The 27,814-nt window shown below is 39.8% G+C and overlaps 1 protein-coding gene across 1 annotated transcript in view; it reads left to right on the forward strand.

The window, feature by feature from the left end:
• The window catches only part of LOC101862792, a 42,799-nt gene extending 16,953 nt beyond the window's left edge, over positions 1-25,846 (forward strand). Inside the window, exons 6-16 of the mRNA XM_005096989.3 lie at positions 654-779; positions 1,552-1,675; positions 3,991-4,134; positions 7,155-7,318; positions 8,321-8,506; positions 12,068-12,209; positions 13,579-13,658; positions 15,101-15,313; positions 15,944-16,031; positions 17,811-18,046; positions 20,823-25,846. Coding sequence (XP_005097046.1) covers positions 654-779; positions 1,552-1,675; positions 3,991-4,134; positions 7,155-7,318; positions 8,321-8,506; positions 12,068-12,209; positions 13,579-13,658; positions 15,101-15,313; positions 15,944-16,031; positions 17,811-18,046; positions 20,823-20,996 — 1,677 coding nt within the window. The 3' untranslated portion in view covers positions 20,997-25,846. The remainder of the gene's footprint in view (positions 1-653; positions 780-1,551; positions 1,676-3,990; positions 4,135-7,154; positions 7,319-8,320; positions 8,507-12,067; positions 12,210-13,578; positions 13,659-15,100; positions 15,314-15,943; positions 16,032-17,810; positions 18,047-20,822) is intronic.
• The last annotated feature ends 1,968 nt before the right edge of the window (positions 25,847-27,814 follow it).

Genomic DNA, 27,814 nt, shown 5'->3' on the forward strand with positions numbered 1-27,814 from the left:
CAAATTCTTACTAAAACTGAACCAAACGAAATAACTGACAGTGTCAATCTTGAGCTTGATCCAGGCTCTCGTGGAATCACTTTTTAGACACTTTTCTCAATGAAGAAATAAAATGGCGCCCCAATGCAGTGAAGATTCATGTTTTATCTTATATCATGTTCCAAACTTCAGATTCATATTTGAATCTTTATTCATTTTCACATTTATGGTACTTCCGTTTTGCTTCTTTTTTTTTTTTCTTTTTTTTTTACCTGTCGTCACACAGTAGGCCAAGTAAATTAAAATTCCTTTTGGAAAAATAATGACATGTCAGACATTATCATCATTTGGGTTACTTATTACAGAACAATAATTGTTTTTATCGAACTTTTACTATGAAGACTATACAAATACATACAGTTGGGGAAGTATTACTTGAAGAGAAAAAATAAGGCTTTGTGTTGAATGGCACTTTATTTTTAGAATAGATGATAGTATAATGAATGATTATAGTGGGGAGGGGGGTGGGGGTGTGAAAGCATGCATCTCCCTGTTGTTTTAAAAGAAGTTAAACATTTTGGTTTTTAAAAATTTGGCAGTGTTATCATGTGTTGAAGTCCTTGCTTGCAATGATTTATTTATTTTTTTAAAAATTTTGTTTTGGTCTGGTACAGATGTTTTCAGGATTTGGGCCCGAATGTAATTTGGAGAATATGTTTGAGAACAGCGACAAAGGTTCCTTCGGCCAGGTTGTTCCTTTCCAGGACAAAGAAACCAAAGAGAAGTTAATGGTGAAGAAGGTAAGAGACAAGTGTTTATTTCTTTGTTTTGTCTCTTATTGTGTTGAAGTTTTTTCCCCCCTTCTTCTTTTTTACTTAGCAGTGCAATCCATGGTCTACAGTAGTAGTAATAGATAGCAATTGCATAGCGCAAATTCCCATTCTATAGCAAGCTCTGTGTGCTTTACAGTCTATGATATTATTACCCCGGCAGACCTGACAAGATCTTTTGCTGTCCCTGGCTGGGTACAAGTGGGACATTTATGTTCGTTACCCAAGAGCTTAAAGTTTCTCTTGGTAACCAAGAGTGGGTGTTGGTTGACCCCTGTCCAGATAGACTGAACAAATCTTATAATGAACGAATCTTATATGAACGCTTGATATTTTATACCGAGCAGTGCATACTGCCTATTGGATTCAATCAAACTGAGTCGGAGACAGCCAGATATTGCTCTGTGGAGGCGGGAGTCAAAAGCTACCCTTCTGGCATTTACGACTTATTCGGCTTATGGCGTTGAAAAACATTGAAAAACAAATGCGTTAGATTTTGAAGGTCACTGTCAAATTTAGTTGAAAATTTGGTTGAATTGTGCCAAAATGGTAGCTGTCGCCTTTATCTCTCCTCCCTCTTTTCTTTGTATTTTACACTCTAGTAACACCTCTAATCTTCGTCACTTATATGACATATTTGTGTTACAGTTGCCGTTAAACTCTTTACCAAAACTAATAAAATCCAAACTTTTTCAATCTCATGTGTTTCCCTCCTTTTTCTTTTTTTTCTTTTTTTTTTTAGATCAAGGGAACAGTCGCCATCAACGAACTAGAAGTGCCACTGAACTTCCAGTCACCAAATATCCAAAAAGTAGTAGCGCTGGGGTACGATGACGTGAATGCTTATTTGGTGCTGCAGAATGCAGGTACTTACTTACTTTACTTTTCCAATCCAGCGGCCATTTGAGTTCTAGCCCTTTGGCCTATCGATATGGCAAAGAATTTACAGGTTTTTATCAGCTGTGTTTTGCCGCTGTATAGAGTATTTCCGATGTCTTGGGAGACAGATAGGTAGGTGCTACACAGGTTGCAAAGTGCAGGGCAGGTAAAGAGTTTGTGTGATACTGTTTCATTCTGGCAGTCACACAACGGGCTGTCGGATGGGGTATCCTTGCGGATCCTATTTACGCAGGAATTCAGTGGGATGTGTTGTGTTCACAGGTGAAAGATCGTGACTTGTTCTCTTCTACTCGGGGAATTTAGTACATTTTTTTAGTTTCAGAATGCAGGTAAAACATTTTATTTTTCCATTTTAGCAAGGTAAATGTGGTTTAGACTTGCATGTTTGCCGACAATCGTCTGAAATCCGACCATCGCGACGTGACCCGCGACGCGGCTGATGCTATCGTTAGGCCCACCTGTATTAGTCTATGTGCAAAGTGCGAGGCCTGGCCGATTGCTAGCGCCCCCTTTTTCTCCGCTCGACCTAGTCGGTACCTTCATTTTCGTGCCGATGTCGGCGTTTCCGACATAATTGTCGAGACCTGAGTAGAAATACGAATACGAAAAAAGACGACGAGCTAAATTAGATCTACTTTCAGTTTTGTGCTCGAGCGGCCATTTTGAATTTAGTCTGTTGACCGATTGTTCGGATGTGGATTCATTCAAGGCCCAGGCTACTCACATGTTCTACTAGATCTAGATTTATATAGATTTAGATCATTATAGACCTACCTCCGTGGAGGATTCATATTCCAATGCTATGGTGTCAAACCCATTTATAGTTGGTGCTGTAATGTTAATGTTGGTAAAAGAGCATTTCACCAGGTGCGTAAATGATCAGACTCAGCTGAGTCCCTTTGTACTTTGTTCGGACGCGGATTTCGTTCTAGTGAAAGAAAGGCCACAAAGGTCTTTTCTTATTCATTTGTTCTTCATCTAGATTTAGATCTAGATCTATTTAGATTACTATATAATAATATATAACATTTATATGGGGGGATTCATATTCTACTTCTATTGTGTTATTGTATCGAACCCTGTTATAGCAATGTAGGTCTAGATCTAGGCCTTTATAAAATGATACTTGTTTGTTCTGGAGTGTGTCGTTTTGGACCTTTGCCCTTTGCTGGCTTTTTAAAAACATTTCTGAAGGGCCGTTGCAGGTTCTGTTTGGGGGGCTGATGCCCCCATCATCTACCTCTACAAGTGCTGCTATTTTGAGAGGGAGGACTTCCATAACAAGCGACCACTATGAGTCAAAGTAGAATAAAGGGCTACTTTTATTAACTTTTAAGATGGGTAGGGGTAGATGGGTAGGGTTAGAGGTCTCTTCTTTATTGTGTTTGTTGGGGTGGTCGCTCGTTATGGAAGTCCTTCCATTTAGGATACCCACAAAAGCTCTTATAGGGATGGAGGGGGGGGGGGGTTGGGGTTGTGTGGTGTGCGCAAAATATTCATACAATCTGGTGGAGGTTCACGTGCAGGTCTAGTGGTTTTGAAAAAAGGTCGGAACAGTTTGTCGCATGAGGATTTTTGTCCGATTATATTTACTTTTTCTTGAAAAGACATTCTCCCATGCTTTTTTGTTTGTTTGTTCTTGGTAAGACAGATTAGGTATGTCTTCGTGAAAAAAAAATTACATGACAAATAGGTTTTTATCAGGTGAAGTTTTTTCAGTTGACAGGTCAAATATCCCCAAGACAGTACATTATAAGTTGTTTTTAGCTGTTTAGAGTATGTCAGCAGTTGTTTTGTTGCATATATGAAACAGAAAAATGCAAGTTTCTTCAGTTTCATTATTTTGACGAGCGCCTGATTTCACCACGATGCCTCACGTTTGTGGCATCGTGGTAAAATCATGTACTCGTCAAAATAATGAAATCTGGACAATTTGTATTCGGTTAGATTTTCTTGCTAATTTAACGTCTGACACCAGATGGCCCCTACTTTCTTCAACTGCAAAAGTCTTTGACTTCTATTGAAGATATTAAGGTATTTTTCTTTTTTCATCAAAAGTGGTACAAATGAAAAAGGAAAAATGGCGGTTTCTTTGATTCAGTATTTTGACGAGCGCCTGATTTCACCACACACACACATGCACACACACATATGCACACACACAAACGCACAAACACAGACATCAATGATCACATGCACTCACACTCACGCAGGCACACAGACAAACACACACACACACACTTCTGCTGTTGTAAAAGTTGTTGTTTGATGGTCATTCCAGGTCGCAACCTGAAACGTTCGTGTGAGGATCCACATCAGCGGGATATTTTGACCCGCCCGGAGCAATTATGTCCCCTTACTCGGGATCTGCTGCAGGCCATTTGCCTTCTTGCTCGCTCTGGGATCACGCACTGTGACATAAAAGGTGATTTTAAAAGAGGTTTTGTTTGGGTTTTTTTGTTACTGAAGAGTACTTTGATAAATAATAGCAGAGTGCATTAATGTAGTGCACATCCTATCTTGAAACTTTCTCCTGTCTCTGATTTGATGTTTTGTTTCTTAAAAGTTGTAGACTACTGTCGGAGTTTTGCTATTTCAACTCACAGTTTAACAGCTGACAAAAAGAAATTTCTTTTACCATCTATGAAACTTAAGACAGTGGGTGAAAGGGCATTTGAATATCAAGGCCCAAGATCTGGAGTGCTTTGCCTAGTACTTTAAAAGAGTTAAAATCCTTCGATTCATTCAAATGTCAGCTGAAGTCATTTCTGTTTTTAAATTAATAAGATGAATATTTGGAGTTATTTTCTTTTGGTCATATCACAATGTTTTATGTTACTGTTGTATTGTATTGTAAAGTGCTCAGAGCTGGTGCTTTAATCAGGGTTGAGCGCTATATAAATGCCATTTATTATTGTATAGGAAGTCTTACCGTGAGTGGTTGGTGGGTGCTCTGGTGTGGTTTGCTGCTTCTTTCCTATCAAACATCTATTGTCCTTGTCTCTCCTTCTTTTTTATGTTTGTTACTCTCTTGTAACACCTCTAAATCTTCTGGCGCTCATATGACCTTGTGCATTTGCGAGCACAGTAAAACCTCTACTAAAACTAAAAGAAGTCTTACCTGTACTTCTCTTTGCATCTGTTTTGCTTCTGTTTTTACAGTTGTCATCTCATCTACTTTTATATTTCTGTTTGCATGACGAAGGTATTTGAGTCTTCTTTTGCTGATGATCTTAGAAAGCATACTACGCTGTGAATTAAATTCTCTCATGACTCTTTCGTTTGTGAGGCGTGCTGACAAAATGAGTTACTTCTCACGATCCACAAATGGAGACATTGGCCAAAAATCGACTTACGGGTAAAATTTGTAGATTTTCTATTGTTTGAATATTCTTAAAGTAATCCCTTTTATTATTTCATATTTATCACGGCGTCACTTTTCGCCCGATTCTGTTACTTTTAGTTAGCGTGACTCAGCAGCCTGCCGGAGCTCCCCGGCTCGGGGTCAGGGGGTTAATGAACCCTGAAGCGACTTTGCCGGTGTTGGTTAGGAAGTTCGCATTTTTGACGATGTTTAAAACGATATGACTTCATCCCCATCCCACACAGCAAACCATTACGCGGATGTACTAAAAGCTCAATGTCTTGAGATTTATTCTGCATTAAAATGGTTAATTTCTGTGCCTTAGTTTTTGTTCTAGACAAGTGTTTGTAGAGTACCCAATTTGTCCTATTTTAGTGACAAACTTATGAATAAATGATTGTTAATTTAAAAGAGGCACGACAGATCTCTCCAAAATCTGTGTTAAACTGATTACGAATATCATGTCTTTTACCATGAGAAATCTTAAATCTGCGCGAGTAGTAATAGTCAAGTTATAAGAGAAGAAAGATGCACATCTGCATTTTTTAACTAAAAACAATCTGCGTCAGCTCTTATTTTACTATTAAACAAGAGAAAGTTACCCTGTGGTTGTTCATGAATCATGCTGTGTCTGTGGCAGCCTGCATACAACTAAAAAGATATAAGCGATTTTTTAAAAACCCACAAAACCGTGTAAATACATGGGTAGAGGTAAACTTCTTGTGTGGAATAAAAATAATGACAGCTAACACATTCATTCTTAGTTTTTGTGTCGGAAATATGCGCGGACACAATAATGAATGTAAAGAAATCAGTCACATTGTCACTTATTGAAAATGGTCATAGAAAGGAAAAATAAAGCTGGAAAAATCTGGTGCTGATTCAGTGTCCCTGGAAAGCTAGAAATTATTCCTATAACCCAATTACGAGAAGTCATCCCTATTAGTCAACTTATAAGACCTAGACGTAGCGTTTTAAGAAAAGTAAGGAATTTCTGGAGTGTAACAGATAATGTTCGTGTATTACATTGAAGATGTATATTCTGGCACTAAAATCGATTTGCACTTTTCATAGACAAACTTCATGGTAACTTTAATCATTTTTCGAGAAAATGTGCGAATATTCACGATTATATTAGACACATAAAGTTGAATTTGGAGGAATTACTTCATAGCGAATTGTGTGCCCGATGGATAAAGTTGCAAAATTACAGCTTTCTATTATATGCGCAGTTACCATCTTTTCTGAGTATCTGCACCAATGCTATGTCGTTCATGTTCCCAAATTTCGACAGATTTTGACAAGGCCTTTTTTTTAAATTGATTTTTTCTCATTCACGCTTGTCAAAAAAAAATTACAATTTAGCATTGCCGACTTCAGCGTGTCTAACGAAATAACCAGACAAGTTACAACACCCGTTCATTTTTGAGTCTCAAGAGCATAAATGCATGCTTTGGGTGCACTAAATGAGAATTACCATAAATACAACGATAAACCTATAATTGTACGTTGAAAAGTACCAAAAATCAAGTCGGCCCAGACAGAGCGGCGACATGGAGCTGACCCCCGTGGCCCCGACGTGATAAGGCGCCTGGCGGGGAACTCCCTGCAGCAACTAAAATTCCACTGCCGGTGCGCCGTGTTATAAATTGTTAAAAAAGCTTCACCTATAAGCGTGATGTACCGATTTCCATAGGGCTTAAATCCGAGAAGTAACTCATTTTGTCAGCATGCTTCAAATTTGTCTATGCAACTGAAAGTGTGTTCTTGAGACGGTACCCTGGAGAGGGTTGTTTTGTGGCTAATTCTACTGGTTTCCTACTTCTTAGCTTCTAAACTTTTGCTTCGTGGGTGGTTGGCGTGTGCTCTGGTGTGGTTTGTTCCTTCTTCCCTATCAAACATCTATTGTTCTGATCTCTCTTCCTTTTTTTGGGGGGGGGGGGGGGGGGGGGTGTTTGTTTCTCTTTTGTAACATCTAAATCTTCAGCTCTTATATGACCTCATGGTGTTGCAAGTGCAGTAAAACGCTTACTAAAACAAGAATGGCTTCTAAACTTTTTTCTCCCATTTTTTGCACCCAGCTGAAAATGTGTGCTTGAAATGGTGTGAGGAGCTGGGACGGTTTGTGGCGACGCTGATCGACTTTGGCTCAAGCAAGAGTCTTCAGGACCCCATGTCCTTCAACGGGATCACCGGCGAGTATCTGCCTCCGTCATTCAACGCCATGTACTACAGAGCCTGGATGGTGAGTGTTGCCATGATTTTGGTTGGTCTGAGGTTTTATCACCCCCCCCCCCCCCCTCATTCTAGGTCAGGCGGGTGAGATCAAGCGCCCGGTCGGTCGTCTTTCCTTCCTTGCCCCTTCTTTACTGGTTCAACTGGGCCCATGGGTTGTTGGCGGGTGCTCTGATGTGGTTTGCTCCTTCTTTCCTATCGAACATCTATTGTTCTTATTTACCCACCTTCTTTTATTTATGTGTTTGTTAGTCTCTTGTAACACCTCTAATCTTCAGCAGTTATATGACCTTATTGCGTTGCAAGTGCCGTAAAACTCTTGCTCAAACTAAATTAACTGAACTGGATCCTGTGTTTCACTTTGCACATTTGAAACACCCCTGCAGTTGACTGGCAAAGAAGAGCAAGTCTGCCGAGGTGGTATTAAAAAGTAATCCCAGGCAAAAAGTGAAGAAGCTGCGGGCGCTGTAGATGGTTTAGAGGACTTGTGTACACGTGGTTTTTGATGTAACGTCATGGGTGGTTGGTAGGTGCTCATCTTCTCCTTCTTTCCAATCAAACATCTATCATCCGTGTCTGCCCTCCTTTTCTCTGTGTTGCAGTCTTTAGTAACTCTTCTAATCTTTGGCACATATATATGACCTATTTATTTTGTGTTGCAAGTGCCGTAGAACTCTTACTAAAACGAAACTAATTGATGTATTGTCTTCGCCATGTTCTTTTCCTGTGATTGGACGATGTCATTGGTGTGTCGTATTTTTTTGCTATTCCTTTTTTTTTTTTTTTCATCTTCTTTTTCTTCTTTGTCACTCAATCTAGTTGTAGTTTCGTTCCTTCCCATGTTTACTCTTGTTTTCTTTGCGTGTTTAATTCTCTTGTAACACCTCCAGTCTTCGCCACCTACATGACCTATATGTGTTGCAAGTGCTGCACAACTCATACTACACCTAGCACACTGACACATTCAAAATAAAAATCAAAGTGGAAATTCCTCTCGTTTGTTCTCAAACAGAGCATCAGGGCTCAGCAGAAACCCAGCAAACTTCGGCGCCTCAACACCAAAGATGACGTCTACGCCGTTGGCATGATCATGTCATTCATTCGGTGGGGAGTGCCCCCAATGATCAAGTATCTGACGGGAAGAGACATGTATCCTTCGGATATCTCGATCGACCAAAGGATGCAAGTGCTCAAGACGGTATGTGTGTATGTTGTGATTAGTGGGTTAAGTATGTGCGTATGTTGTGATTAGTGGGTTAAATATGTGCGTATGTTGTGATTAGTGGGTTAAGTGTGTGCGTATGTTGTGATTAGTTGGTAAGGTATGTGCGTACGTTGTGATTAGTGTGTAAGGTATGTGTGTATGTTTAAAGTGGGTTAGGTATGCGCGTGTGTTGTGATTTGTCCCAAGTAATTTGTAGGTAAGGTATTGTGCCCATGTTGAGATTTGTCCAAAGTAATTTGTGGGTAAAGTATGTGTGTATGTTGCTGTTTGTCCGCCGTAAATTGTGGGTAAGGTATGTGTGTATGTTGTAAGTTGTCTATGTAATATGTGGTAAGATATTGTGCTTGTGTTGCGATTTATCAGCAGTAATTTATGGGTAAGGTATTGTGTTAGCGGGTGGTTGGTGAAGGGCATTACTGGTTGATCCAGTTTCTATATTTTCCCTCTGTTGCTTCTGTATCTTGCTTTTTTCCCCAGTATTGAATGACCATTTCGCAAACAGAACATAAGGGCCTAATGAAATGAAATGTTACAGGAGAATGCTTAGAATATCCAGGCGGATGGTTGACAGATCTCTGGTGTGGTTTGCTCTGTCTTTCCTATCAAACTTCTATCATCATGATCTCTCTCCTTTTTTGTGTTTGTTACTCTCTTGCAACACCTCTAATCTCCAGCACTTAACCCTTTCGCACTTAGTAGGCTTGGCCAGCTGTGGCCCCCCATCCTTAAGAGAAGGGAAATAACTCCGCAAAAATTGAATGGGTACCTTACTAAAAAATATTGTATAAAATCACACACACAACGTTAAATGATGAAAATAGTATTTTCTGAAAGGAAAATGAATTGGCTAAAAGGAAAATGAATGGGCTAAATTACCAAGGCAAAATTGTAAGTGGAACGGAAGAGTTTGAAATGATATGAGAGGTCTTTCTGAGATGTGTGTCTTGGATACCGAGAGTACTCCTTGTAGGAAAGAAGGGTATGGTTGTAAAAAAAATCATATAAAATCACAAAAACAAACCACAACAAAAACAAGGACAGTCTCAGAAGGAAAATTGAAAATAGTATACAAAAATAATTAAGTGAGAGCAAAGAAAGAAAATAAAACCAGAGCTTGTTGAGTGGACATTGAGGCATGTATTTTTTCAATTCACCAAGTTTCTGCCACTGACAAAGGTAATCCATATAAGAGAAATGCAACACATTCACTAAGATTGAAGCTTAGCAAGCCTCTGGTGAAAACTTGCAAAGCACATCCCTTTACACAACCGAATTTTGCAAATAAGGCACCCATAACACGTTTCAGGTGTACGACCTTTGAGTGTTTTCACTTTGTTTCTGCCGCACTCGTAGCAGGCAGCTTTGCGGCCATGCATCCTGGAGATCTCATGGTCGGAGCTCAGCGTCGATGCAAGTCCAGCTGTTGAGGGACCAGCATGAGTGGTTCTTTTCCTCTTGCTGATGTTGCCGGCGACAAGCGACGATGCGATAGCCAGGCGGAAGCGAAGTTGACTGAACGGGCGCTGATTTCCAGGCGAGGGACGGTTGGCAGCTTTGTTTAGTATTGACGCGTTGACCAGGGACATCTGCACAACGAACCAGAGCACATACCTCCACTACTTCACATTCTTGCGGCCAACAGCGTAATAAGGCCGCAGCTGATCAGAAAGATCCTCCCCGAACATGTATCTGTAGTAAAAAGAGATGGCATCTGGCTTCATCATGGGCTCAGGTCCGTTCTTGCACCACGCATCACCATGCTGACACCTGGAGTGACATTAGTGGACAGCACACTCACTTTACGCTCATCAACCCACACTGTGGCGACAAGATTGTCCCCTTTCGTCATCATTTTCAGGTTCTCCTTGTCCTTCTGCATGCCCTACGTCGCACTATCTTTTAGAGGTGCAGGCCAACCCATTCTGTTGGTTTGGATGGTGCTGCACGAGTATGTGCTGCGCAGAAGGTCCTCAGCTAGTTGCACTTTGGAGAAAAAATTGTCATTTAAAAAGTGACAGTATTTATCCAGGAATCGGGGGCCGGTCGTCATGACCACGTGATGGCCAAGACCGTGAGCGACTAGCTGCTTTGATTTGCCGGTGTACACAATGAAATCCAACATGTACCCGGTCTCTGGATCTGCAATACACCACACCTTTATTCCCCACGGGGTGGGTTTTCCTTGCATATATACTACTTCATGTGCAGTCGACCGCCGAACCCAATCATCGCCTCATCAATGCTGACGCACTTGCCAGGAACGTAGTGTTCTTTGACGCTGCGGAAAGAACAGAACACATGTATTACTAAAATTATTTGGGAAGTTATTTTACCTGTGAATTTTTGTAATGAAAATAAAAATGAAATACACTGCTTTCTGTCGTCTAATGTAAAATGAAAAACAAAGAAAAAAAATCATGAGGTGGGGCATCGAAAGACAGGTCATGCTGAATGTCAGCGTCTACATATGGCTTCACTTTGACTGGTTTAGCTGGAAAAGTTGGAGGCAGTGGTATTCAGTCATCAGAGTCTTGTGTGGTGTTGTTGCCCGTGTTTGTTGTATCGCCGCTTGCGTTGACATTCTCAGTCTCCTCTTCCTCTCCATCATTGTCATCGTTCTCAATCAGAATATCTAAGTCTACGTCAGATTCGCCGTCATTTGAAGCAGCATTCTGAATACCTGCAGCCCCTGAGGTATTAAACATCCAGTCCATAAAGATCACCATCGTAAATAGTGCCAGTGGTCTCGCGAAACAAGCTCAAAACTTCGTCCAGAGCTGAGTGGAAAGTGGCGTGTTTACAACTGAAAACAAGCTCCGACTTTTTTCCCGCTCAAAAAGTGACTCTTTGTGCTAGAGAAACAAGAAAAACACCATAGTAAACCGGAACTCTTCCTCTATGAAGATAGCTAAGTGATATTTTTCATTGATAGTAAAAGTAGAAGCCTCCTGTGACAATGGAACAAACACCCCCATGGCGGGCGCATTCGGGCGCTATAGGAGTGAGCGGGGGGGTCACCGGCGCGGGCGCATTCGGGCGCTGTAATTGCGAAACAGTTAAATGACCTTGTTGTGTTGTAAGTGCCATAAAACTCGTACTAAAAACCAAAGAGAAAAAAAAAATGAAGAAGTGCAAAGAAGAATAAGTTTTGAAAAATACCAACACTCCTCCATAATGTAATGAAACTGAACTACTGCAAAATATACTGGACGCAAAGGTTGAAGAGGAGGCCAAACAGAAAATGGGAACAGGACATAAAAACCTGGCTTGGTACCGAAACAAATCAGGCAAGAATGGCAAGAGACAAGAGTATTTTATTGCAGAAAGGTCTGAGAGGTAATATTCTACTGCTGGAAAAGCTAAGAAGATGAAGAAGAAAATTATCATTGTTTTTTTTGTTGTTGTTTTTTTAAAACTTTTTTTCTACTATGAATGTATTTGATGTTTTTCTTTCCCTTTTTTTCTATGTATGTATTTTTTGTTTTTCTTTCCTTTTTTTTCTACTATGCACATTTTTGTTGATTTCATTCACAGATTGGGGAGTTCAAGGATGTGCTGCCAAGGGAGTTCCTTGAGTACCCAGAATGCCCAGAAGTGGAACCTCTACTGGCAGGACTGCTGGAGCTTGAGGAAGACCTGAGGCTCAGTGCAGAAGAAGCACTGGGGCAGCTGGAGGGTAAGATAGTTCTCTCTCTCTCTCTCTCTCTCTCTCTCTCTCTCTCTCTCTCTCTCTCTCTCTCTCTCTCTCTCTCCCTCTCCCTCTCCCTCTCCCTCTCCCTCTCCCTCTCCCTCCCCCTCTCTCTCTCTCTCTCTCTCTCTCTCTCTCTCTCTCTCTCTCTCTCTCTCTTTTTGAAGTTTGTCAAGTTATAATAAGTGGGTGGTTGGAGGGCGCCACTGATAGGTCCTACTTCTTTACTTTCCCTTCTGTTGTTTCTGTCTGTCTGTCTTACTTTTTCCACAGCGCTAAATGACCATTATAGTGTCATTGTGCTTCTATATGCTCAAACAAACAAACAAAATCAAGTTGCAATACGTGTTATGGTGCAGAGTGTGGTATCTGTTCCAAAACCTTTCGGGCTTGTGCTCAAGTACAAAGCGGGGCAGATACTACAGAGGGTGATACGGCTTTAATTAGCCTTTAGTATTTCTAGTGGATGGTACCTGTCCTGTTTTTAAAAAAAATAACTAAAAAAAAAACAAACTCATGACGCGGTTGAATCAAGCTCTCGTCAGTATTTGAGCATTTGGGGTTTTTGGTATAATTTCACAGCGTGTTTGTTTGCTTTGCCTTGCCTTTTTATTTTAGAATATATCCGTCTATTTTGAATAAACGTTGAGATATTTGTGATTGAAGGAGGTGGGGGTTGCCTCGGGTCCGAGCTAAAATTAGTGAGAAAATAGCCACAAAAGTTTGGTGAGTTCCAAAGCTTGAGAATCCTTGGAAACTGCATCATGTGTGCGTTTGATCAACTTTTTTCAGTCAAATCCACTGGAAAAAAAGTATTTTAAAATGGACATAAAATGTATTATGTGATGAGTGACAGGGCAGATACTTTTTCACAGCATACAATTCAACAGTGCATATCCTAAAAAGCAAAATAACATTTTTGTGGAGAACTGGCATTTTTTCAACATTTTAGAATTGCAACCAATACTGCAGATGTAAAAACTGCAATGAAAAAAATTTCAAAAAAATGTTGGGCTTTGTACATTTGAACAGCTGGCCGATGATATAGGCATTACGTTAGCTGAGAATTACAAGGTTTTATCTGCTCATTACCTATTTTTCAGATATTTGGCGTCAAAACTTTCATTATGTGTCAAGATTTTTCTTATGCAATTCTTTGAATATCTTGATAATGACTCGGAATAATCTTGTGGTTTTGATAGAGCAGACTGAACATTTGGTTTCTGACCTCATGGCCTTAGTAACTCAAAACAGCCAGCAATGTCAGATAGAACTTTGTCATTCTGAGATTGCCGTTAAAGGAACTGGGTTTTTTTTGTGTGTGTTTTGTACCAGCTTCTACTTTTTTTTTCTCCAGATATAATGGGTATCAAGAGGCCTCCTGCAAGGAAAGTGAAGAGAGTTTGCATGTCCACAGCTAGCTTCATTGCAAACACAGTATGTATCAGGAGATGGGGGGATTGATTCATTGACTCATTCATCATCATTCATTTCACCTCTTTTGCCAGTCAAGAAGAACTCGCCATCTGTCTCTGTTCTGGGCGATCTTCTCTATCTCTAGCCATCATTCTGTGTCCCACATATGTCCTGAGATCTGCCTCTAGATCTTGCTCAGGTGGATCTCAGCCTTCCCCTCTTTCTCTTCCCCCCTGGGGGTTCCATCTAAGGCAATCTTGTCACATTGTGGACTGGCTTCTTCAGAGTGTCCAATCCATCGCCATCTTTGTGGATGGTTGGAGGGTGCCACAGTAGGTCCTATCTCTTTACTTTCTTCTGTTGTTTCTGTCTGTCTGTGTCTGTTTTACTTTTTCCCAGCACCAAATAACCATTATTGTGTCGATGTGCATTTTCTTTTTCTAAAATCTCACTGTCAATTGGTTGTTTGTTTGGTTCGCCTCCATAATAACACGTTTCTGATGGGTGTCCGCCCAATGGATTTTCCCAGCCTTTCCCAGACAATCATTGATGAGGGACTTTAATATGTTTTCAGGGATGGATTTTTTTTTTCTTGGATTATTAAAGAAGGGGGTGTTTACCCTCGTGTGGTTTGATTATTTTTCAGTCTTTCTGCATAAATATTGTTCTTATCTTCTCTCTGCGAGATGAGGGCTTTTGATGTGCTGGCTCACCATACATAAACTGCCACTCGGTAACTTGTGAATTCTCATTGTATTTTGCTACTTCAGATTTACAAAGTTCCATCTACTCAGCATCTAGTTTTAAGAAATTTGACGCAAAAAATGTTGTTTTTATACATGTCAAGTTTTTCCGAATGCAGTTCTTTAAGTATTTTGATAACGACTGCAAATAATCTTGCCTTTTTCATAGAGCAGATAAAAAATTTGGTTTCTGGCCTCATGGTCTAAGTTACTCAAAAATATCAGGTAGAACTTTGTATTCTAAGATTGCTATTTGTCTATGGAACTTCTGCTCCAGCTATGCAAAACACTCAGAGCCCTGAGTTAGCGAATATGGCCAACCCCATTAACACTACTGGTGAATCTATATGGGCCTATTGAAGAACTGATTCATTTTTCATGTTGATCCTCTTCTTTTTCTTTCTTTCTTTCTTTTTTTCTAAAACTTTGCTCCCTTGTTTAACATTTTTAAAAATTTGTAGGCTACTTCCTTTTCATCTTTTATTTCTCTCTTGTATTGCAAGCACAGAAAAAAATCTTACTAAAGCTAAAAAAAAATTATCTCCTATTTTCTGCTTGAACTTCACCTCTTTCTTTTCCATATGATAAGCGAAGAATGGTAGTCGAGGTTTACAGAAGAGCGATCTTTCAGAAGCGCCTTTGCACTAAAAGACAAACTCATAACAAAATGATTAAAGTAGAAGAACAGCGGCAAAAGTTCTATATCAATCCTCTCCTCAGCACCCTGCTCAACCAGGTCTGACAGTTGTCCAGGGACCGTCCAGCAGAGGTCAGAACAAGGAGCTGCGTCCGAAGATTGTCGTTCTGAAGCAACCGCCAAGGTCAGAGGGCGTCGTGGCCAAGCACGAAGTTGTTCCCCAGCCGGGAATGTTGTGGAAAGGCAATGGAGTGCTGCGCCGTGAACCTATGGTGGAGGACCTTTCTATGGCTCAGGTGAGATTGTTTGGTTTGGTAAGTTTTACGGCGCTCGCAACTGCATATGGTCGTATTGAGCGTGCAGGACACATTAACGATTTTTAGTTTTGGTAGCAATTTTCAATTTTGCACGGGTAGCGGCCAAAGCCTATTTGTATCAATTTTAGGACCACTGAGGGATCTTAAAGGAGTGGAGACAAAAGTAGACAACAGACCACGGGTACACAGTAGGAAAGGGGGTGAAAAGAGAACATTTTAGAGAAAATTTTCCGTCGCTGTCAGGTTTCAGAACCAGGACCTATTGAACTATAGAGACATGCACTGTAACCTCTAGACCACGAGAGCCCCTTGCTCATGTGAGAGGGCATCAATTTTGTTGTATGGGGTGTCAAAGGACGGTTTATTTGATCATGTGTCTCTGTATTATGGTAAGCCAAATCTAATTTCAAAACTTTCAACAGATTTACATTACTGACCAATTTGCTGGTAAATTCTTGCTTATAGTCTCCTTCTGAGTAAGTTCATGCCTTAATCATTTTTTATTTTGAGTGATTCCGGCTCACTTTATTTGGCTGTAATTCTGAGGTACTGATTTGGCGACTGCCACAGGGTCTTTTATGTATTTTCCTTTCTTTTTTTTACTTGCAGGCCAGTGGCTACATGGACATAGACAGGAAGCAGAAGAAGTTGCTTTCACCTGTTGAAGATGCCGTGGTTGACAGATCGACTGGTTCAGGTAGGAAAGAAAAGACCAGTATACTGATCCACGATAATTGTGCTTGTAATTGTTTTCCGTCTCTATTGACACAATGTAGATCATGAAAGCCAACTCTCTTACAATTTTCAACCTCCAAAGGGTCTTTGATGTGTGCAACGTGCACGTGGTACCTCTGAGATTTTTCTTTGCTTCCGGTATACCTTAATATCAAGGGTGTGGAGGAAGAAGGAGCTTTAGTAAGAGAGGTGGGGGGGTTTGTTTTTCTGATTTTAGAAGAGGAGCAAAAATTAAAGAAAATTGGGCATGACCAGGTTCAAACCCTGTGCCTTTCGCATGAGAGGCAAACACAGTATCTGTAGGCCAAGGCCACATTACCGCATTGTATATAGAGAGAGGTATTTATATATATATATTTAGAGAGAGAGAGAGAGGGAGAATATAGAGAGAGGTATTTATATATATATATTTAGAGAGAGAGAGAGCGAGAGAGATTTGTGTGTGTGCAATTTTATCTCATCTGGAGTAGGGTGGGGACTCCATACACCTCCTCCGCCTGTAGAGATCTCTTGTCAGATCTTAGCTTGATAACAGCTGTGAAGTCTTTTGATCTGCAAGACCTCACATTGTGACAATGTTAGATTCCATACAGAACTGAGATTTCAGTCTGGTTACTTGGGGGCTTTCCGCACATCTCCAGTGGAGAGTTTTCAAGCCAAAACCAAATTCCCATTCCTCAAAATCAATGTTTGTATTAGTTTTGGTAAGAGTTTTATGGCTCTTGCGACTCAGTTAGGTTATATAAATGCCGAAGATTAGAGGTGACAAGAAATACACAGTACAGGAGGACAGATGAGAACACAGATATTTGATAGGAAAGAAGGAGTAAACCACTCCAGAGCACACGCCAACCACCCACCACACACGTCCTCCACCTATAGTGTTTTCTGGGCAGATCCAAGCTCAACACATTACACCCTTAGGGCCTGGCCGGGAAGTCCATTCCTAGATCCTAAGCAAGGGGAAGGAACCCATCTCCCGTGAATATAAGTTTAGAAAACACATTTTAAAAATACTAAACAAATTCCCAAAATGCTGAAAAAATAAAAGTTAATAAGAAAAATGAAATGTAGTTTCAGAAAAATATAACTTAATGTATGGAAATGTTTTAACTTTAGTTCAGTCGGGGTGTCCCACCCATCACTCTCACTCTCGGCCTCGCGGTCGAGCCCTAGATCTAAATTCTAGATTTTCTACGTCTGATCAATCTGACTCGCCACAATCTCTTGCTACTACGTTTTCATCAAAATGTGAGTCATCTGATTTGTGATATATGCTTGTTTTTGCACAAATCCATCATTATTTCCTTTTTTGACCTCACTTGTGTCGCTTTTCAACAAGTCGAGACACCTTTTAAGTGTCGGTAACTCGATCGCACTTCGATCAGCTCTAATACTAAAACTACTTGCCCGAAAAATTTTGTTTCGGTATCAAACGAAAGAAGAAACTTTTTACTATAACTATGCAAATCAAAATCTCGGCCCCAGAGTCTCAACAAGGCGACACTTCGTTTCTAAAGATGCTAGGTCAGCGCAGGCGGTTCTGGGCGAGTTAGGGTGGAGCGCGTACAGAAATTCTCGGTGATCGCGGGCGAGTTAGGGTGTAATGTGTTAACAAGGGCTGTCAAGTTTATTAATCTGCAAGACCTCACGTTTTAACAATTCTAGACTCCATACAGAAGCAAGGCCTCTGCTGGGACCAACATCTGATCCCTCAAATTCAATGTTTATTTTTTTGCAGCACATCGTCAGAGGAGACTGGAGGAAGAACCAGCGTGGGGTAACCAGGCAGACGTGGGCATGGACGAGATTCAGGAGCTGACCAATTCTTTCGCATGCTCACCGGTCAAGCAGCAACCACCAGCGTGGCCACAACTGCTGAGAGAGAGCTCAGTGGTGGACCTGAGTCGACGCCCAGGTGTGGATGCAGGCTGTTGCAACCAGGTTGCCCAGGCCAGACAACGCGCAGCACAGCCGGTGAGTAATGTTACCTTCTCTCAGAGTACTTGGGGTGGGGGGGGTTGAGATTCTGCGAGAAATAACGCTCTAGAGTGTGTGTGGCTTCTACTATGGCCTCGGAGACCAATTTTGGCAGTGAAGAGTCTGCCATATTTTGAACTTTTTAAAAAGCTTTATGTCCACTCATGGATGTGTGCAGCTCACAAGGTTCTCTTGGCTGCAGCATTTCACTACCTTAGAATTACAAAGTTTTATCTGACATTTTTGGCCATTTTGAGTTACTTACTAAGAGCATGAGGTCAGAGACCAAATGTTCTAGTCCCCCCCCCCCCCCCCTGGCTGAAGTGTCTTTAGGCCATTCCCGGGGGGGGGGGAGATGTTATGTTCTTATGTACAGTAGAATTGTAAATGGGCTGATTCATCAATGTCATGCTCATAACTGTGCCTGAACTGCAACAGGGAACTGCTACTTTTTCTTTCCTAATCCTTACTATTGTCTTTTTACCTCTACTTCTTTTGTATGTTTGTCACTCTCTTGTGATCCGCTATTTCCGGGTTGCCTTTATAGTCGAAGCAGACTTTGTGCTGTTGAAGCTAGTGAGGTGAGCAGAGTAAGCCCGTTTCTATGTATGGACTTTTCTGTTGACATCCACCCTCTGGCGCTCATATGACCTCATACGGTTGCGAGCACCGTAAAAACTCTAATAAAACTAAAACTAAAATGTTCTATCTGATCTATCAAAATTGTAAGATTATTCGAAGTTGTTATCGAGATATTGAAAGAACTGCATTTGAAAAAGTGTGACATGTTGTGAATCTCAAAATTTTTAATGGTCAATTTCTCAAAACTAGGTACTGAGCAGATAGAACTTTGTAATTCTTGGGTAGCAATTTGTAATTAGTGAAGCCTCTCATGATTGTTGGCAAACAGCACAAAGTGGCGTTGTGGTCATTGGGAGGTTGTGGGTTTGATGGCTTTAAGCTCAGCTGGGCCTGACGTTGCCTCCTGGGGAAAGATTCTTTCCTCACTTCATTCTTATATGACTGGGTTCCTGGCCATAGACAGCAAAAGATCTTGTCAATTTTTTAGCATATTAGCACCTGTAAATGGCAGTGTATATTGTATACTTCCCATGAAGGTTAGATTGTTTTAGGATGCCGTCGGTTGGTGTGGTAATGATGTTTTAGATTTCAAAGTGCATAGAGCTGGCTGTTGAGCAAGAATGTGCACAATTCAAAAGCTGTTTTAAGTTGTTATGATTTAGCAGGTCTCTGGAAATGTAAGCTTTTTTTTTTTTTTTTTTTTTTTTTTTTTTTTAGAAAAAAAACAACTGGCATCTGTGGTGGGATGGCTATGCTTTAGTCCCTTAGCACTTTCCCTACCGCAAGCCGCATTTTGCGGCTCGCGGACCTGGCCTCGCTAGACAGAGAGCTGCAAAATACGGGGAGAAAATATAGCACTGAGAGATGATTTTCAGTCATTTCAGCGCTTTTTTTGTCCCCGTCGTAACGTGAAATATAAGAAGAAAAGCACTCTCCTGACTTCAGTATATGTCTCATATTTTCATTTCTATTTTAGGTACACATACATAACTTTCAACATTTCTCTGCATTACTTGAGGCAACCTACCTGGGAAGTTTTAGTTTTAGTTTTAGTAAGAGTTTTACGGCACTTTTACGGAAGTTTGAATGATGCTGTTATTGTACTTTTTCAGATATGATGCAACCTACCTGGGAAGTTTTAGTTTTAGTTTTAGTAAGAGTTTTACGGCACTTTTACGGAAGTTTGAATGATGCTGTTATTGTACTTTTTCAGATATGACCTTTCAAAGCTGGAAAATTGTTGATTTCATATGACACCTTCGATCTTGCATAATCACTTTTAGAAACCCCAAACTAATATAATTGGAATAAATCTTCAATATTGTATCACCATCTGATAGATTATTTTTTAACCTTCAGTTTGATGGGCCATATGATATGGTTTGAATGTGTTTAGTTGGATGTTTTGACATTTTCCTGTGGTGGGGCAGAGGCGTAAAGATAGGTCAGGGAAAAGCCCTGGGCCAGTGGTGGATTTTGACCTGGTAGGAAAAGAGTTAAATACGGAAGATACAAGTTTGATTCTTAATTGGGGAAGTCATTTTATTGAGTATATCCATCTGTCTCTCAGGATGTTGTATCCTGCTCGCCTGGATTGGCCGTAATAGGCATCCTGGGAGCAGATTTCCCCTTGAATTATGTGTTATATCAATTAGGGCATTAAAGATTCCCAAAGATTTTGTAATTATTTGTGGTTCTCTAATTTTTCTTCTGCGAACTGAACTTTTTACAGTGTAGACCTGGGTTGAGCTGAGCTTGAGATGGCTGAAAGGCAGGAAAGCAATGATCACCTTCTTGTCGCTACGAATTTTACACTCCCCCCCCCCCCCCTCCCCCACCTATCACAAACACACACAGGAAATGGATAACATTTTTTTTTGGGGTGTTATATGTACTACTTGAAAGAATAGTCGTACATGTATATTTGAAACGATTGTTGTACTTTGAACTGGTGCATGAAACATGTCATTGTGTAAGCTGTCAAATTTTTTAAAAATTTTATTGTGATGTGTCTAGAGCCACTGGGGAACGGGCACTATAGAAGTGATTATTGTTAATGTTATCATTATTATCTTAATTTTTTTTCAGTCTGTTATTGTTTTTGTTATTGTTGTTATTATTATTAATACTATTATTATTACTATTATTGTTATTATTATTATCGTCATGTTCTTTTTCAATTTTTCCGTAGATGTGGGTGAGCCAGGGTGGTCAGCAGCAGCCGTTGCAGGAGTTTGGTTCCAACCCAGGGCCAAAGTCAGTGCAGCCAGCTTTCAACCCGAGAGTGGATCTGCCCGGCATGACTGGCAACATCCCGGTGTTCAGTCTGCTGGGTGCTCATCTGGATGCACCAGATGACCTTTAGGAGCAAGGGATCGGAGTGGCCCACCGCACATGGGACAACCTGTCAGGACTCAGCCTCCGCAGTCATTAGATCCGTCAGCCTCCTCGCTATCGCTGGATTTGTTGTCAACTGGGTTGTCATGTTTTGGATTGGTTGTTTTTTTGGGGGAGGGGGGGGGGGATTGTTTATGAAAACATCCTTCTATGATGTTACAAATCAGTCGCATGACTTTTAGATGTCAACTGGAGCTCTCTCATTTTGGAGAAAGGAAACAGTACTGGCGATATATTTCACAACTTGCTCTCTATTCCAATTAAAGTGATTATGTTCTGAGAAGTAAGTGTACTTTTCTGAGAAATTGTGACCCATCAAATAGACTGAAAAAAAAATGCACAGTTCAATACCGGCCCCATTTTTGTCTGTATATTATTGATAAGTAAACTCAGGCAAAAACTCAAAGCAAATTGTACTGACTTCAGTAATGAATTCAGTTGCAGAGTTCCAAGGTTAACCAAAACAAAATAAGAAAAAGTGTTAAAGCCCGCATTGAAAGACAAGAACATCAATCTCTGTGGTCAAATCTATATATTTGTAAATATTGTCATATGATGCACATTATATTGGAGGAAAAAATACTTATTACAAAAATCTTCCTGAATTCATTAACTTCCAAAGGCTGATGGTTGAAGAAATGGGTGTGGGGGATGTGAGAGGAATGACGGAAAGGGTGTGTGGTGGGGAGAGTTTTCAAACTGGTTTCCCTTTGCTTTGTGGTAACTTGTTGGAACAGAAGTGCTTGGGTCCAGTTTTTTAAATTTTGCTTTTTATTTTAGACGTGAGTTTGCATATAATCATATATACCAGATTTTTTCTTTGTTTAATATTTGTACTTTTGCATGTGATTGGTTGGGTCATAATGTCAAAATGCCTTTATTGTTCACTTTCAGAATTTTGTTCATTTTCTTTTTGTCTTTACTGTCTGGAAGTCTGGGAAAGGCTGATGCAGATTTGTTGTAAAATAGATTACATAAAAGTTGAAAATTAGAGAAAAGTATTTTGAGAAAATGGATGTCAAAGTTTGAATTTTTTTTTTATCCTTGGTTCTGTATTCTTTTTTTTTTTTTAAGTAGCAAAAAACTACAGACTATTTTGATTGGGAATTGATACTTACTTTTTGATCAAGAGATTTGGCAGTGGAAATGGTTTAAAGTTGAACTGGATTAAACTCAAGTTGACTCAAGTGAGCTGCTTTGAGCTTCAGCACACTAAGCGCGGGTGACATATCAGACATTCTTGCCCGCCAGGTTGCATTTTTGCTTTGTTGTATATTATGATTTTTGTTAGCAAGGCAGTCGTCACACTTTTGTGGAAGAAATGTGAATTTTTAACTGTATGCCTTATGGGTGGTAGGACAGATCTGTGTTGTTAAGTTCATAAGGCATTTTGTAGCATTCGTTGGGGGTGTTGTATGCTGGAACCCTTTCTTAGGTTAGATTAAAACAAACTCATTTTAAGTGACTTTAGGTAATGAATACCATCGCTAAAACCCTTCAACCATTTCAGATTTATATTGTGAATGAATTGGCCTCTTGAAGGGGCTTTCAATAGTATGAGAACTTGAACAAATCAATTCTGAGAAAGTCTGGTCCATGCAATAATGGGAGTCTGAGTTCAGTGTGCAAAGGACACAGACATTTTTCAATTCAAGAAAAGCTTTTGCCTGAGTACACTGACCTGGTGGAGAATGTGTCATTTTGGGGGGATTGCTGATCTTACCAACAAGGTTTATCACACTGTCACTGTATTCATTTTTTCAAAGTAGGCAGTTTGTGGACTTCTCATGTCACCTGAAATTATGTTTTACACTTTTGTTTGCACACTTTCCGAGTGTTTATGCATCTGCTCTATACTGCCATAAGCTGACAAAACGCCTTTTTAAAAAAATTCACAACCCGTTTTGAGACTAAAAGGTTTTTTTGTCAGCGTAACCATTGAAAAATAGAGTTCTTTGAAAATTTGAATTCTACTTTATTCAAACACTAGTCACAGTTTCACTTTGATTTTTTCACATACTTAGGGTAACTTATCAGGCTTACGACTTAGCAAATAAAAAAGTTTTGGCACCAAAATGATACAAGATGTTTTGTCAGCTAAGGGCAGAATAGTCTGAAGAGTAGTGGTTCGAGTATGGTTCTAGAACTGATTTTTTACTTAAGAAGTTTCAGAGTTTTGATGTCTATGGTCTGAAACATTTTGAGGGGAAAATATTTTACCATCATTATGCCAGAAGTCACTTTTCATGAAAACGAAGGCAGGTGTATTCACTAGGGCAAGTGCTATGTTCATGCAAATGTAAATAGAATCTAATGTTCTTTTCCGAATGAATTTGTTCTGTTTTTCCTCCAGGTCCTTATTTTTTAATTTTTTTTTGGGTACGGGTAATTAACATTATCCATAGTGTATGTTGGATGTTGATGATGGTTTTTGTAACTGTGCTGGGTTTTTTTCCTGAAAAATTTTGCTTTCTGGGCCCAGAACAGTTGAACAACTTTCTGACGATTTGTTCTCTTCTACCCAAAAGAAGTCTCAGCCCTTCTTATTTAGCTCTTTCACTACCGCGAGCCATGTTTCACGGCTCTTGTTACCCCCAATGGAGGACCACGAGCCGTGTTTCACAGCTCGCCACTTCCTGCTTCAAAACCACACTTAATTTTGGAATAATCGAGTCTGAAATCGCAGGCTGAAGAATGATCGTTTTTCAAGATCAGTGGTTATTTCCCCTCATTTTCATATACATGTGGCTAATATTGAAAATTGAACCCAAGAAATCTTTAACTTGTCCGACGGTAGGCAGAATCAGAAAGAAGTAGGTCACAGATAGGGCCTTGTCCTGGTGAGGGAATACACCCTCCCCTCCCCGGGTAGTGAAAGAGTTTTTTATTTTTTTATTTTTTAATTCAGCGAAGAACCATTTTAGCATAAAGTTTGACATAACTGTTTCAGTTGGAGCGTTGTTGCGGACTTGCAGGTGTCTACGCACTGCTTTTTTTGTCATCTGAATAAACCTGTGATGTCTGTGTGTGCACCTATGTTTGGGTATGCAAGTGTGTGAACATTATGTGTATTTTACTGGCTGCAAGATTAAAGTTAAAGGCAAAAGTGCAGAGGTTTTGGGTTGGGCTAGACTGCTACTCGACTCCGATAAGTATTTTAGATTTAAAGGCTGAATGTAAGGCCTTGTTGTTGGAAGAGAGAAGACAGTATATATTCTATACATATAAATCATGAACTACGCTGGGCCCACTTTCTTAGAACATTTTGTGGTGTACACAAAGTTGTTTATTTTGTTATTTTAAAATATAGTTTTTTTGCATTCTCATCTACACTATTTATATCATTTAGGAGTCTGGAATGAGAAAGTAAAATAATAATTATTATTGTTATAATACTCCTGAAGACCACTCTCTTCCCCCCACCCGCAGACCACCGTGCTGGTAGGAAAAGAAAAGAAAGAAAACTTTGATTTTGAGTCTTGGTGAGCAAATTTCTTTGAAATTCGAAAGGATTCAAGACGATCAGTTTTTGCTGAAAGTATTGGTCAGCGGTGGTGTTTGCTCACGCCTCATTGCGTGTTGTTCGTGCTTGTGATATTTCTGAATGGGACCAAAGTTACTGAACGTTTTTGGGAATGTGTATAACACACCCTCTCATGTTTCATGTGTGTGTGTGTGTGTGTGTGAATGAGGGCACATTTGTATGTTCACATTCTCCCTCACATTTTGTGTGCTGTTTGTAAAGTTGGTTTGAGATGGCTGACTGTGCTGGTATTGTGTATACACACAAGAGAGCTCCACTTTCATCTTACACTACGTGGTTTCCTCTTTGATCTTACAAGGAGACAAAATACGATGTTTTCAGACAGATAAAGGATTAGTTGTGATCAGGGGTGGTTATTTAGAGTTCTTATTGCATACTTTTCCTAGCTTCTGTAGGTCTGACTTTTTCTTCAGGCTAAAGATTTTTTTTCCTACTTAATCAGTTGGATTTTTTTTGTGCTTGTCTTTCTGTTTTGTTCAGGGATGGTGTAGAGATGCTGTTTTCATCATGTTCTTTCTTTTATTCTGTTGTTTTTGTGTCTACCATTCTGTTTTTCACAGTGTTACATGAATGTACTTGTGTAAATGTTTTTCTCCGATGAATCATTTATACCTTGTTCTTTTTTTTTTTTTTTTTTTTTCATGTACCATATTCACTTATTTCTTGATATTTTGCACGATTTTTTTTATTGTTATGACAATTCATTTTAATTTGCTTTTAGACAATTTACTGGTAGACAAGATTTGGACTTCAAACTTTAAAAAAGAAAGACGTTTTTCCATATTGCAGTTTTAGAAACAAAAGAAGTGAAGTGTTTTGGGTTTTTTTTAAGTACTTTTTGTTTCTAACAACTTCTTTGGTTCGTTTTGATTGAAAATGTTTCTAAGATAAAGTTGAAGATGTTGCCTTTAATCATTCTGATTATGAACCCTATCCGTATGTCGTGTTTTACTATCGTGTCCATACGACGTGGGAAACTCTGTGCCACCACTTTCCAAAGAGGAAATTTACTCATTAATCTGATCGGTACGCTTCGCATAGCGGTCTGTCAAAATGATTTTTTGAGAAATACTGAAGGTTTCAAAGAGATCTTCATACTAGAAGTATTCTAAAATGTGAAGAATGCAACCCCTGAGGTACGAAATGACCCCAGGGCGTATGGATAGGGTTAAATGCTAAAGTTTGTGCTTTTAGGTTTCCTATCCTCACTTTATAGCTCACATGTACTCTATAATAAACCAAAAAATGTAATAAAAATATAAAAAAAAACTAAACTTAATTGTCTTCAACTGTGTGTGTGTTTACCCAATCCTTTCTTAAATTGTGGTGGTTGGCGGGTGCTCTGATGTGATTTGCTCCTTCATTCTTATAAAACTTCTATCGTCCTTCTCTCTCCTTCTTTTTTTTGTGTTTGTTACTCTCTTGTAACTCCTCTAATTTTCGGCACTTGTATGACCTAATTGTGTTGCAGGTGCTGCTGATAAGTAGGCCCTTTATTAGGAAACAGTGTTGGAAGAACATTTTTGTTATAGAAATACTTTCTTTCCCCACTTTAATGGCCACCTTTCCAAGACAATCATCTGTTCGAACATTACACATTTTGGAGCACAGACCAATTTTTAAAAATTAAATAAATCGAGAATTCTGCTGGGATCAATGATGGAGAATGAATCCTTTAAATGAGTACATTTCAAGTATTTCCTTCGGGTCTCTCCAAATTCTTGACATTCTCTTAGGATATGCCTGATCGTAAAGTTGGTATTGCGTTGCATTCAAGTCAAAATAGTTTTTCCTCTCCCTACAGGAGGTATGTGTGTCGGGGAAGGTATATCCAATGCATAATTTGGTCAATTAAAATAACTTCATCTGTCATCTGGGGGATCAATGATATTTGTACATTTAAAATATTTCCTTTGGGTCTCTCCAAAGTCCAGACATGCCATTAGGATGTTTCTGATTGCAAAGTCAGTGTTGCATCCAGTACAAATAAATGGTTTTTCCTCTCCCCGTGGCAGGTATCGACACATCAGAGAGGTATATCCAGTACGTAATTTTGTTAAAAATAACTTTGTCTGTTCCGGAGAGACTTGGAAATTTTCATTGACCCAGCTAGGGTTTTATTGGAGATAACTGTTCACATGTTCGCTCCATTGCTCTTCCGCAGACTCAAAGTCTAACTTTAGTCAAATTTTTTACCTTATTTTTTTAAGTCTGTGGAGGGTGTCCTCCGTTGATTCCAACTGGAGGAACAAGGATTCCTTTGCAAGAAGATCGACCTGCTCGTTTCCTCGGATTCCTACAAGGCTAGGTAGCCATAAAAAAACACAATACGTTTTCCCGGGTCAGTCAAAGAAAGAATCAACTGTAATTTCACAAATTTTGGGGATAAAGAGTGTGAAATTGTTGAGTGAAAGGCAAGACATGGAATAGGACGGAATGAGATAAAAGTTTATTTGGGAGTACTTTCTAGTCAAATGACATATCACTCATCAATGGCATCGGCCTCTACATAAGAAAGGAATCCTTGGGGTGGAGTCTCCTCCGTTGTGTGTTATTTGTGGACAGGGTAGCGGCGCTTACAGCAAAGTTAGCGGGTGGTTGGAGGGCGCCACTGGTAGGTCCTACTTCTTTACTTTCCTTCTTATGTGTCTGTCTGTCTGTCTTACTTTCCTCCAGGACTAATTTTAAATGACCGTTAGGCATATATATTGTGTCGATGTGTTTTTCTATACTCAAAACAAACAATGAGTACGATTTAAAGCCATCGGTGAAGAAAGCCCCCCCCCCCCGGAAAAAAAGCCACCAAAACGTTTTAATGTGGCCAATGACAATCCCAAGCCTGGATGAACTCACTGAAGACCCGCTGCTGTGAGACGTGGGGGGGGGGGGCACTTTTTTTCAAGTCTGTTTTCATTTTCTAAAACTTAAAATGGCAGGCAACAACATGCATGCTGTAAAATATTATACGAATTTGTGTTGCTTATTTGCGTTTGAAGTTTCGAAATGTGACGGTATATTGCCTTTAGTCATCTGCTGTTGTTTGGTGGACATGTGCGTCCGTTAAGGAGTAAAAAAAAAAACCCATCTCGGTGGACCTTCAACTAAACCAGTTTTCAGACGGGGCAGGCGGTAGACCGTCAGCTAAAATAAAACATTACCGTCAGCTATGGGCACGATCGGCTCGGCTCGGGCCCGTTTTATTCGATACGATAGGTGGGATTTTTAAAAAAATTAAAAATTTT

Source organism: Aplysia californica, unplaced genomic scaffold (genome assembly GCF_000002075.1).
Source record: "Aplysia californica isolate F4 #8 unplaced genomic scaffold, AplCal3.0 scaffold00144, whole genome shotgun sequence".
Taxonomy (NCBI): domain Eukaryota; kingdom Metazoa; phylum Mollusca; class Gastropoda; order Aplysiida; family Aplysiidae; genus Aplysia; species Aplysia californica.